The sequence below is a fragment of the Zeugodacus cucurbitae genome, chromosome 6, assembly GCF_028554725.1.
Source record: "Zeugodacus cucurbitae isolate PBARC_wt_2022May chromosome 6, idZeuCucr1.2, whole genome shotgun sequence".
Lineage (NCBI taxonomy): Eukaryota > Metazoa > Arthropoda > Insecta > Diptera > Tephritidae > Zeugodacus > Zeugodacus cucurbitae.
Genome location: NC_071671.1, coordinates 28463798 through 28478141, shown reverse-complemented (window position 1 = coordinate 28478141; position 14344 = coordinate 28463798). Strand labels below are relative to the sequence as shown.

At 32.4% G+C, this 14344-nt stretch overlaps 1 protein-coding gene across 11 annotated transcripts in view; it reads left to right on the top strand.

The window, feature by feature from the left end:
- The first annotated feature begins 1383 nt into the window (after positions 1–1383).
- Positions 1384–14344, top strand: part of LOC105219359 (nephrin) — a 35127-nt gene continuing 22166 nt past the window's right edge. For 3 of the 11 annotated variants that reach the window (XM_054233235.1, XM_054233234.1, XM_054233233.1), the window contains exons 1-6: positions 1385–2755; positions 5827–6183; positions 7897–8049; positions 10050–10220; positions 13312–13465; positions 14166–14302. In XM_054233235.1, the coding sequence (XP_054089210.1) occupies positions 2569–2755; positions 5827–6183; positions 7897–8049; positions 10050–10220; positions 13312–13465; positions 14166–14302 (1159 nt within the window). In that variant the 5' untranslated portion in view covers positions 1385–2568. Of the gene's footprint in view, positions 2756–5826; positions 6184–7896; positions 8050–10049; positions 10221–13311; positions 13466–14165; positions 14303–14344 lie in introns of all 11 variants that reach the window. The other 8 variants (XM_054233231.1, XM_054233228.1, XM_054233227.1 and 5 more) reach the window with 8 other exon arrangements.

Here is a 14344-nt window from a genome sequence, read left to right as displayed (position 1 = left end):
GTTTTGTCCAAGTTCACCTCCAGACCCATACGCTTCGCTTGGTATCAAACAGCTCCTTCACGATCCTGACGCAGCTCTTGGTGTTGCTCAACGTCAGCTTACATAGCTGTATTAGTTTTGCAGGGATACCAAATTCAGACATCGCGACATAGAGGCAGTTCCTTTTCGTGCTGTCGGAAGCACGACAAAGAGATGGTGTGTGTCGATGCTCTTTTCGCGCATTTCGGCCGCTTTCTTTTTTTGTCTGCAAATGCGTCTCGCTTCCCTCTCCAGCTCTCGGTATCTTTCCCATCCCGCTCGTGTTGCGGTCAATCGCAACATTGCGAGGTAGGCAGTTTGTTTTCTCTCCATTGCGAGACGACAATCCTCATCACACCAGCTGTTTTTTTGACTTTTCCGAAAGCCAATGATTTCGGTTGCAGCTGTACGTAAGGAGCTTGATATGCCGTCCCACAGTTTCCTTATGCCGAGTTGCACCTTCCGAGGATAGAGGCACCTTCCCAGGTGCATGCCCTTAATTCGTAGTCCTTTATATTTTTGCAGTGGTCGTCATCAAAATTGGGGTCTCTCATCCGATGCTGTTGCTTCTTTTTCATTGGGGGGTTTTTATGTGGTGGGTCCCAAACCCAAAGCACAACCGCATAAGCGGGATTCCCCTTCTCACTTTAACTCGCCTACAAACGGTGGTCTGTTGGCTACCCAAAGGATACTTGGTCTAAGACCGGAAGTCATGAGCTGCTTGAGCCACATACAAACGAATCGTTCCTGGCCACTCCAAAGTGAATGACAGTCTGGAACTTGCCTCACTTACGTGAACATCTACACATGATCCAATCCTCCATAATATATCAATTCAACTAATTATTAAATATAATATGTATTATATAAATTTTCTTAAATTGGCAAAACATACCGTATATCCGTTTCCTTTACACTTTTTTGATAATTTATGTAAACATTTTTACACCAATCAAGAATTCAGTTATGAATAAAAGTGTCTTGCATTTTGTGAAAGTTGCATAAAATCTTACACTACAGAAATATTAAGACGTAATAACATAATCAGCTGATACGTTTACGTAAATCGTTACGATTGTACCCAAAACATACCACCAGATTTCATACGCTCTTAAGGAATTGAAAGAGCATTATTTTCTCTTTATTTACTAATAAAGAGTTTAATTACACTTGATTTGGGGTCGTTCGTGTATGCATATACATATGTATGTATGCATGGATGTACGGACTTTTGCCTTGGTATAACGTATAACAAACTCTTCTGAGCCGAATCGAAAATGCGTTGGTTGCAGCAGTGTATACCGAATTTCTCTATTCATGGATTGTTTTCCACCATGCAGAAAATACCATGGCGTTCTCGTATTATCCAAAATGTGTGGTTAGTACGTGTTTAGCCCTTATTCGGTATCGACGTTGTGAATTAGTTCTTGTGTGCGGACTATGTAAATAAATTAAGAAGATACATATATGTGTGCATATTACATATAGTTACATACATATGCTTCTCTTTTGGACAAAACGGATGTGTGTGGGCATTTTAATTGCCTTGCTCGCCATTTCAGCATTTGAACAACAGTTGTTAAATCCATAAAATAGTTGTTCCAATGTGCGTGTATATGTTTCAATAGTCTGAATTATTTTTAAATTTATAAAGGGTTAAATGGTGGCACCAATAAATAAGTGCTTATACAGCGACACTAGTTGCAATTGAAAAGCAAGGATGTTTTTCGTTTCCGTTGTATGTATTCACCAGATCGAATAAACAGGAATACGAGTTATAAGAATACACACTTACATATGTACATATGTACAAAAGTAATAAAAATCTTGTGTATTGGCAAAAATTAAAATGCGTTTAAAAATCATATAGAGCAATCATTCTTAAGTTGGCGTCTTTACATATGCATAGATATGTATGGGCATGAGCATTTTCTTACGCATGTGTAAAATAAGTGGCTTTATGAAATTGTGTAACTCTGTTTAGCCAGAAAAATAAACAAATGTCAATTATTTCAAGATTATTTAAATTCGTATCTTCAACTATGCGCAAATGCACTTGCAAGTGAATGCCCATTCATATATACGTGTGTTATATACATATGTGTACACATAATAAAAAAGGAAACATTTTAATTTCCGAAAAGTAAATCATTATTTCAAATTATTTCTAAATACTCCTGTATACTTGTGTCTGCAAACGCTTGTACATTTATGTGAATATATATAAAGTTAACTAATATACATATGTTAATAGATCTTATTAATCGTAAAAATTCAACGAAACAAATAATAAATACAAAATAACTTAAAAATTGGATACAAATATTTTTTGGAAAAGTACAGGCACATGTACATATGTATATAGACGAATCTATGTTGTGCCAATAGGTGTACATGTTTGTGATCATAAAAGAATTAAAGTAAACAACATAAATACTTTAATAAAAATACAACCATACATATAATTGTGCATATAAAACGGTTAATACTAAAAGTCTGGGAAAATAATGTAACCAATGTAACCAAAATAAACGCAAATAGAAATTCAAAATGTTACCACGACTACTACCGGAAAAACGGGAAGATAACAAGACTGCAAATTCATTCACAAGAGAAAATATTGAAGACGCCAGCAGCAAATGGCGACTTTGGTGTCCATTTCATCCATACAGTAAGCTTAGCTGGCAACGTTATCGAACGTTTCGCCTTCTTGTGAATCGCCGTATTATGTCCAATGGTGAGTTCCTTCTCACGTATTTTTTTATAATTGACGGCGTATAAAAATGCTTCATTCATTTTGCAATCCCGTTCTGCAATGGCATACATATGTATATACATATATGTAACTTGTTCGTATCAACTCCATTTAGATATATGTACATATATATATATGTATGTATATTCGTATTTGTACATACATATTTATGAGCATAAGTTCATCCACACATTAATATGCATACATACATACATACATATAACCGCTGAAGAAAATTTTCTGATGCACCTGTGCTTTGACAAAAATGGCGTGCCAGGTTCTTGTTATTTGTTATCCAACCAAGAGCAGCTGTCACTGAATATACACATATATATACATAATTATCTACGTAAATACGGTCATACTTATATACACATCTGCGTATCGTAATTCGTATCTGCCTAAGTATTTATGTATGTATATACAAGTATACACATCAGTAATACGAGTTACCATCGAACGTAGTAGCGCAAAACTGGTTTAGAACCCGATTGGATGCATCTTTACCATGCTAGCATAAGACTTAAACCTTTCGAGTCTATGATCATAATTCAGTTGTTTAACTGAATAAAAAATGATCGGACAATTTTTTTTGCTGCTCTCATTCATTCATGCTAGGTTTTAGCGACTTCTAACTTCGTTATAAGAATATTGAGTTTGAACAATACACACTCAAGTATCTAATATACGCATGCATTGTGTACGTACATATGTATATAGGTATGTGTACATTATTTTTATTTGTATATTTTTATATTGGGAGTTCAAAAGAAAGTGAACAAACCAAGCACGTTATTAACGAGTTGGTAAGATGTAGGAAGTCGGTAGGAAGTCGTATGTGCATACATATGTACATCGACATGAAGTATTTCTCTTGCATTGATGAAGAACTGACTATTCATTATTCAGAGCCACAAAAATTGGCAGAAATATTATAAATTAACTGAAAATTGAACTATAGATGCATTATATCGATAGGAAGCAAAAAGTAAAAGAGATGAAAGGGGGATGATACATCAATATTTGTCAACAAAAACAATTACATGGTCCAACACATATGTAAATTATATTCTGATATAACTATGCTCATGAGAATCATTATATGGTTAGTATGTATATCAAGATATATGAATCGATAATTTGAAAAACAATTAACTTTTTGACCAATGAATTATTATCGAGAACGTTTTCGACTAAATTAAAGTATATTTTTTTTGCTGAAACCAAACTACAACAAACAAAATTACAGAATACACGTTTTAACGTGTGTACATAAAACTTTATGCGAAGTAAATAAATTAAACTCTGTCTATATTTTACAGCTTTTTGAAAAATTGTATGTTTTAATGAAAATTCTATAACTCGAAGTCTTTCTAATTCGAAGTTTTTTTGTGATTTTTGTGGTGATTCGAGTTAGGGAAGTTTTACTGTAAGCCTCATTTAGAAAGTTGGGCGTTGAAAGGAATCAGAAACGCAAGCACCTTCCTACATATTTGTATGTCAATTGCATATGTATGCGCGCAAGTAAAAAAAATAAATACATAAAAATTATGTGCAACTCATGCTCGAGCAAACGCCTGTTTAAACGAGTATAAGAACTTGCTTTAATTAAGTACATAAATTCGCAACCCATAGCTAGCTGTCCATAGGACATGATCGGCACTAACTTAATACGTACTTTAAATCTTAATTGAAATATACATATGTTCAGCTCATTATATTCAAATGAAAAGTACAGTTTAGTGTTATTAAGAATAATTTTGTTTAACTTTCAACTATATATTTGTTAGTATTTTTTATTGTCAGATTTTAATATATTTTTATTTTAAACTCAAACCCAAACGACGCGTGGGGCGCAATACGCAAACGAGCGGCATTTGCTGAGTCCTTAAAGGCAAGAGAAACAAAAATTTCAGCAGCTAAGATTTAAAAATTACAAAATACAGTTTTAATTTGTAAATGTTACTTATAAAGAGAAGACAGTTTTTGGACAACTATGGAAAAATAATTGATTTAATCGACAACCGATGGTATATTAATATTAAAAATTCACAAAATATGAACTCTGACACCATAAAAGGATAATTGAGAACAATTACTATTTGAATATTTAATATGTACATAATATAACACTCGTTTTAATGAAATTTAGCGTCAATAAAGAGATAATCGCTGACACAGAGGCCTTTGTACTGGTACTGGAAATACGTTAAAGTTAAAACATTGCTATAGTCGGCAACTACTAACCAAACCAAATTGGGGTTTACTAAAAAATTGTTTCTTTTTTAACTATACAACAACATGTTCCCAATATTGTTTTAGTAACTTTTCCAACTGCATATATAAGAATATAAAAGCTGGAATATATGTTTATACATATGTATACATATGTATGTATGTATACAAATGTCATATGCTTGTATTATCTTATACAGGTATATATAATACATATATAAATGCATTTGTATTATGGCGTTTTACCTAAAGAGTGGTTTTGTGGTACGACGGAGTGCTTTCTTATTCACACACCACACAGTGCTATTGCACTTACAGCATATTCCCATCTTCAGCGAAATTCCCACTATTGTTCAAATGCTTATTTTTATTTTTGGTCAGCCGATTTCTTCAAAATCGTTTTATAGTGTATTCTTTTACGGTTGGCTGAACTTTCCTCAAAAAACAATTTAATTGTGTATACTGTTGGCTAAAGTGCTCGTTTTCAATGCAGCCTGTGAACCTTTATACCAATTAACATTAAGTTGTGTATATAGTATGTATATATTATCGGTAAATACACTAGCTGAATGAAGCATTACCCTGGTCTCGATGTTCAGCACATTATATTCAAATGAAAAGTTCAGATGCGGACTATGATATCAAATAAAACTAAATTGTCAAAATATCAGTTGTCTATATATATATCTATATATTACGATAATCATTTACGGATTTGCACGATTTACATTTTTACTGTTAAACTTAATCTAATAGAAAAACAATTAATATTATATATTATAAAAAATACCTATACAATGAATTACATTTTTTTTCAGCCTATTTATTTATTCTGCTATTTGCGGTGTTCTTCCCACCCATATTGGCTCAGCAACAGAAGTTCAGGGTTACCCCATATGATCTTCAAGTATTAGAAGGTGCGGAAGCAATGATGCGCTGTGAAGTGTCTAATAAAGCAGGCGCTGTACAGTGGACAAAGGATGGCTTTGCACTAGGTTTCTCAGCTGTTATTCCTGGGTTTCCTCGTTATTCGGTGTTAGGTGATCGAAATCAAGGTGTATATAACTTACGAATATCAAATGCGTCTATCACTGACGACGCGGAATATCAGTGCCAAGTGGGCCCAGCACGTCTTCACTCAGCCATACGAGCAAATGCAAAGTTAACAGTAATAGGTAAGTTAAATATTAGGGTTTTGTCATATAAGAACCGACTTCGAAAAATTAACTTTGCTCAATTTTGAAAGTTTTTATTATACATATAAAATAAACCAAAAAAAATGTAAAATTTATTGAAAGCATGTCTTATTTATGGAGTCTAAAATCTTGTGTTATCCTCAACATCAAATCTCAATTTTCGATTCTGTAAGTTGCAAAAAATTTGCAAGATAATTTTAAATTTTACATAAGATTTGGTTCACATAACTTTAGTACTTTGCTTGTGTATACTAGAGGAGAATGATGCGCCCATTTTTCAAAGATTTTTAAATCTCACATGCATAAGTTTTTTATACTCTCGCAACTAAGTTGCTAAGAGAATAAATAGGTTTGTTCACATAACGGTTATATGTAACACCCAAAACTAAACGAGTTAGATATAGAGGTATATATACCTAAGTGGTCAGGGTGACGAGTGGAGTTTAAATCCGGATGTCTGTCTGTCCGTCCGTCTGTGCAAGCTGTAACTTGGGTAAAAATTGAGATATCTTGATGAAACTTAATACACGTGTTTCTTGTCACCATAGGAAGTTGCTTTTGAAGATGGGTGAAATCGGATCACTGCCACGACTACAAAATGGCGAAAACCGAAACCACATAAAGTGTCATAACTAAACCATAAATAAAGCTATGAAAGTAAAATTTGGTACAAAGGATCGCTCAATGAAAGGGTATAGTTGGATGTAATTTTTTTGGAGAAGTGGGCTTGGCCCCGCTCTTCTAAGTTTTTTGTACATATGTCGTAAACCACTAAAGCTATATCAACCAAGCTCTCTACAGTAGTCTCTTTTAGGTACTACATTATATAGTCCAAAATGCTTTAATACAGTAAGGAAAAACACCATTATAAAGATGATACAGAAGGGCTGCACTCAAATTGATATACATAATTTTAAATGGGTGTGGCTTCGCCCACTTATGGGTAAAAAACCATATCTCAGAAACTAATTGACCAATTTCAATGAAATTCGATTCGTAATATTTCTATATACTTCCTATATAACAGAACTGCCAAGCCACTCTGAATCGTTTACTTTACAATATACATATAAAGTAAGCACTAGTGAAGATATCGGAACAGAACTTTGCACAAATACTCCATTTATAATGTGACATCGCCCTTCTAAAAATCGTCAATATCGGACCATAAGTTTTCCAAGCCCCATGTATCGAACATGGACCTCAGTGCTTCTAATAAATTTTGTAACGAAAAAATAGGTAAGTCTCTCAGATATTTTAATGTAGTTCAGAGGGATTCTTTTTCTTTTAATAGTGTGCCTTCGTGGCAAAAATTCGTGAAATCGGGTCATAACTTCTTAACTCCCATATATCTAATATTTGGAGTTTAAAACTTTCATTGAACTGTATACCTTATATATCGGTTGCTATATGATATATCTCCAAAATTTAGCGAGCATATAATTTTGGATAAAATATAGCTTTATGGCAAAAATAGCTGAAATAGGTCCAGGAATTACGGAATTACCCATATACTATATACAATCATTTTCTATTATTCTAGTGGACTTTATGCCGAATATATGGGTCAAATTGTGTGTTAAATTAATAAGATTAAATAAATAAATTACGAGGGTATATAATGTTCGGTTACACTGAACTTAGCCCTTCCTTACTTGTTAAATATTACTACACTTGGATTGGTTTTTTTAGCACCACCTGGATATATTGAAATACAAGGATATGCTCAAAATTCGAAGGTAGAGGTTAGAGAGAATCAAGATTTATCATTGCACTGTATTGTGGGGAACGCAAAGCCAGCCGCTCAAATCATCTGGTATCGTGGCAATGTGGAATTTAAAGAAGGTAATTTATAAGCATATGTATATGTATGTATGTATATATTTCTGTACCATAGGCATATACAATATTTATTTTGTTATTTTTCCAAAAATAAAAAGACACCTTTTCTTTAGTATTCCTCCAATAAAAGCAAGATGGATCAAGTCTTATTTCTAGGTGAAGAACCATTTACTAAACAATTTTGTACGAGTTTTGATTTTACTAATTTAACTAAATTTGTATAACTGTTGAACATTAACAATTAATTTAAAATTAAAAATAAAGATTTATTATCAACTGTCATGGTTGGTTGAGTTAGTGTAACAAGTTTTTGAACCCTAACTTGAATGCTGTCAAAGTATTATGATATTGATCTCAAAGTGACTTTTGCGATTTAACCCTTTCATGTCAGAATTAAAATGGGCGGAGCTAACATTTTTTTTAGGACAGATATATATTAGTCTTAACTCAAATATGAAATGATAAAAATTTCAAAGTCCTATGTATCCTGGTTCATTAGTTACAGGATGTTGCTTATAGGCACAAATTAGATTATGATAAAAAAACTAAACACTTTTTTCGTGAAAATTTTTTTTTAAATAACTCTCTTATCTTTACTTATTTATATAGTTCATTTTGTTTTAAAACAAAACATTTTTTTTATGTTTTTAAGCACTTTTTGTATAAACACTTCAGTATAACTATTTCGCGAAACCGATTTTGACAATTCCACTCTGCGGAGAAGGCCTACTGAATGAATACGTGCACAGCTCATTACAAAAAATGTAACTGTAAGCTTGCACAACACATAAGTCTACATAATTGAAAAAACCGCTGGTCAAAAATATTTAAATAACGAGAGTTAGAAGCCGATAAGTACAATGTTGCCTATAGGCAACATTTGGCATGAAAGGGTTAATAATGTTAGTTTAGTGTTAATAGGAAGTAGTGTTAGAAAACATTGCGAATAATCCTTTTAAACAATGTTGTTGGCATGTTTGTCAAAAACGATTTCTTGGTGGAAAACCACAACAAAGTACACAAAAATGTTATAAGTGGTTGCAACTGCCTTAGATGCATGTAATGAAATGATTTTAAGTATGATCTTCACTAGAAGTACCCGGTTGGCCGAAAATCCAATATTTCAGCTGTAAAGCTAACCTAAAACTGCCGTGTTTGTAATGAAGACAGGCAAGAAGCATTACAAGAGCTACCAAGTCATCCATCAAAATACACTATTTCGGCTGGCGGCATCATTGGGCCGTAATTTTTCAAGATAATGCGAAACATTACGTTACTGTGGTTGGTGAGCGCAACTGTGCGATGAAAATAAACATTTTCCAAAATGGAAGAGACCTATTGATTGAGAGGCGAGTGAACAGTTTAATTTCATCTGTTTTGGATCCAGTATTAACATCATCAATAACGTCAGCTTTGTAATCAAACGCAAAATCACGCAGAAACGTGGACGATGTCGACATTTGATGAAAGAAATTTTTTGCAGCGGATTTATAAACCATTGAACATTGGAAAAGGCGAATACCACAGATATCGAACCATAAGCTGTACGAGTTATACAAAGACAATGGTTACGTTGGCTAGGTCATGTTGTTTGAATGGACGAAAGCGGTCCAGATCAGATGGAGAGCGACATAGTCTCACTTGATATTTACAATTGGCGCTAAATCGCGAGAAAAAGAGACGAATGGCGCGCTATTACCGAGTTGACTGAAATCGCTTACGCCAATTACATATATGCATACAATATTCAAGCATTAAAATATATAGACGGTACTATCGATTGATTTTTTTTAGATACCTATTTAAAAATCACCGTTTAATAAATACAATAAGTTGATGTTAACCCGATCAGCTTAGATACATCAAAAAAATTTACCTCACTTGTTAATTATTTTGGAATAATTTGTCTCATATTTATCGGTGCTTTAGTAAATTTTCTAATATCCTTGTCATCAATATATGAATATATATATAAACATATATATACTTCTGATTATTTTTAGGTCGCGTTGACAAAATTGAAGAGACTTCCTCAAAACGCTACACCACAAAATCCACATTAAATATAAAACCAAATGCTGATGATGATTTCATGGAATATACCTGTCAAGCGAAGCACAAAGCGTTGCCTCCGGATATGCCATTGCGCTCTACAGTTCATCTTTCCGTTCTCTGTAAGTAAATAATAGTTAAAGATGAGAATAAACATATTCACAATATGATTTTACAAATAACCAAAGTCAAATAACAAATAAATATGTACATATCGCTGGAATGGCCAATAATTAAGATAATTTTAAGAAATTATTTTTTCTGTTTATTTTAGAGTATGTGCAATGCTTTTCTTTATTAATTAAAATTCCCTATTATTTAATGACTTGAAAAAAAGTTATGAAATAAAGGAAATGGTAACTATTTTATTGAAAAAATTATATTTGTAATATAGGTTTTATCTTAAAAAAGCTTTTCTTTGGTTGTAACAAAATTGAAGATTTATAACTATTCATCAGTTTTACTTACGAACGAACATTGAACATAATATAAAAAAGTAAAATTGAAAAAAATATTAATCAAGAATAATATGAGGCGTATTTCGAGATATAAATATGTATATGTACATATGCAATGAGTTAAGTGTCTCCTACACTATGTAGTATGCAAGTTTCAAATTAGATGTGGTCACAAAAATATTTTTTATCAGAATTTATATATTTGTTTCCATAAAAGCATAATACGTACAGTACAAATAAGTTATCTGTGCTGCTAAATTTACAAATTATGAAATAATAAATTTGCGATCAGTATTATTCAAACTTTATATTTTATATCAAATTCATTTACATGAATATTCGGTTATTTCAAGCATTATATTGGTGCTATTTTAATTTTTTGTCACCCTAATGCACACAAACAGGTTGAGATAAACACGTAATCGTCAAAAACGCCCCCATATTTTTTGCTTTGCTGCCTTATTGAAAATGTCAAATAAACTTCAAAACCAAATTCATATGGTGAATTTAATACATACATACGTATGTTGGCGAATAAAAATCAACCAAATCATGGCAACATTTAAGTGACATTAAACATGTAATTATCTACATAAATATTGTATATTTTGTTAAATGGATAGATCTTAGTCAGTTATTTTCAACACATATGTTGCATATACATATAATTCTTGCGAAAATTTGACATTTCTCATAAATATGTTACCTGCATCACACTTTATTAGTTCCGAAACTAAGATAATAAGAAAATTTTGATAAATATTTTACTTTAGAAACAAAAATACATAATTGGGTACTCACAAGTTGTCATAAAGAGTCGTAAAATCATAAAGTTTTAAACTTTTACACTGGTTTAAAAAAATGTTGGTTTGCTTACAAAATAAATTTACACTATTACGACTCATCACAATGTGTTCTGTTCGTTGTATATTGAAAATTTCTGTTTTTCAGCCAATTACTTTTTTTCAGATTTATCACAACAAAATTATAACGATGTGTTCACAACATTGCGATAGTTAACATTTTCATTTATGACTTATAACTTTATGACAACTTGACCCTAAATATGTTAGATTGAGACTAACAAATGTAGTCTTAATTTCTTTATTTTTTTTCATATTGTACGAAAACATTCGCTGAAATGTAACAGAGTCCAAGTGCAAACGATAAAAAAAGCAGTTTCTGTTCAATACGTGATACCAAAATGTTTAAATTAATATAACTAAATATATATACTAAATCAACCATTTTTGTTAACACACCTCATAAATTTAGTAGCTGATCTCATATTAGAACAAGTAAGGAAAGGCTAAGTTCGGGTGCAACCGAACATTTTATACTCTCGCAATTTATTGATATAATTTTATAAAGATAACACAATTCGATAAAATCGGCATAAAGTTTTATAGAATAACGAAAATCATCATTAATAGTATATGGGGACTGAGGTAATTCCTAAACCGATTTCACTCGTTTTCACCACCGATATACAATATATCGAAGACTATATGCTCACTTAATTTTATATTACTTATAATTAGTTATATGGGATCTGGGGGAAGTTATGACCCGATTTTAACCATTTTTGGTACAGAGACAAACTGTTATAAGAAAAAAATTCAGAGGGAATGAATTACATTAAAATATCTGAGAGATTTACCTATATTTTCGGTGGAAAATTACCCTTAGGCACTGAGTTCTTCATGTTCGATATCAGGGGCCTTGAAAAGTCATGGTCCGATTTTAACAATTTTTCCACAAGTGATGTCACAGCTCAAATACAGTATTTGTGTACAGTTTTATTTCGCTATCTTCATTTGTTCCTAATGTATATATGTATTATAAAGTGAACGAATCAGAAGGATTCAAAATTGAGTTATATGGGAAGTAGGCGTAAATGTGAACCGATTTCTACCCGTGTCATCAGGGTGTAAAGAAAGTGTTATATCCCCAATTTCATTGAAATCGGTCGAGTAGTTCTTGAGATATGGTTTTTGACCCATAAGTGGGCGACCACACGCCCATTTTTTATTATGTACAATTTGGAGTTTCTGACGTTTCTCGTTAGTGGTTATTATCCGATTTCTTTCATTTTTGGACTGTATAAGGAAACGGCTAAAAGAAACAACAGAAAGTTGGGATAATATAACTTTGTTGGTTTGCAAGATATATACAAAAAACTTATTTGGGGGCGGGGTCACACCCACTTTTCCAAAAAAATTACATACAAATGTGCCCCTCCCTAATGCGATCCTATGGTATAAATTTTATTTTCATTATTTTATTTATGGCTTAGTTATGACACTGTATAGGTTTTCGGTTTTCGCCATTTTGTCGGCGTGGCAGTGGACCGATTTTGCCCATTTTCAGGGTGCCAAGGAATATGTGTTCCAAGTTTCATTAAGATATCTTAATTTTTACTTAAGTTATCGCTTGCACGGACATACGGGCAGACGGACGGACAGGCATCCGGATTTCAACTCCACTCGTCATCCTGATCATTTATATATATGTAACCCCATATCTAACTCTTTTATTTCTTGGTGACACAAACAACTGTTATGTGAACAAAACTATGTATAATACTCTGTGCAACATGTTGCGAGAGTATAAAAAGGCCAGTAAACCATCTTAGGACCATTGCATACATATGTACATCCAAAAATGATTTTTGCCATACCTTCTTTACTAAACTAAAAATGATATAAAACTAAAACTAATAATTTACATTCCATCGTGATATCTTTAATTTCAGATCCACCTGGTCCTCCATATATTGAAGGTTATACTCAAGGCGAGATCTTACGAAGGGGTCAAACAGTAGAATTGGTGTGCCGGAGTAGGGGAGGCAATCCACCAGCGCAATTAATTTGGTATAAGAATGGTTCCCAAATTCGAATGGCATACAGGTGAGTTAAATCACATATACGCGAATAAAGTTTATACATCGTGAACCATTGTTATATAGATTGGAACTTCTCTAACTCGAATCACCATAATCCCCAAAAAACTTCGAATTATACTTTATATGAAGTTTTATGTACATACGTTTAAAAGTAAAAAGTATTCCGTAATTTTGTTTGCTGAAGTTTTGCTTGGCTCTAGATGCCTCTATCCTATGCCTTTGTTACATGATTTATGCAATCCATAAGTGTAATATATTTTTTTGTTTGCCTCCATACGATATAGATGGACGCTTTAAAAATTCTGCCTTGATAGTAAAATTTTAAATGTTAGTTATGGAAGTTCCACTGTATTAGGAACGGTGTGCTTCCTCGCCACCTGACGTCTCTTGTGTAGAAAATTAAAGTATGTAATAATCTCTAGTTCAAAAAATAATATTTATTCTAAATAAATAAACGACTGACGGCTTTTTAAACTGTGCGTCAGGAGTATTTACAAAATTTAGTTGAAAATAATCGAAAATTTTATACAATATGAGTCAAGATCGTGAAATTCATATCATCATAGTGATCATTTTCATATATATAACCGGATTATTTTTAGGTTTTAACAACTGTTAGGTGAAAAAAAAACTATTATTTCTGTGTAATACATATTTTGCGAGAGTTAAAAATTTCACAATCAAAAATTTATTTCATTTAATAGGACTGCTGGACGATTGTCGGAAAATATCTACACCTTTACTGCAGAAGCAAGCGATAATAATGCACGTTTTCGATGTGAGGCCAGTAATGTAATGTCGCAAAATCCTTTGAAGGCTGAAATTGACATAACTGTACTTTGTAAGTAAACAAATTATTGTTCATTAACTTTAATACCTATTA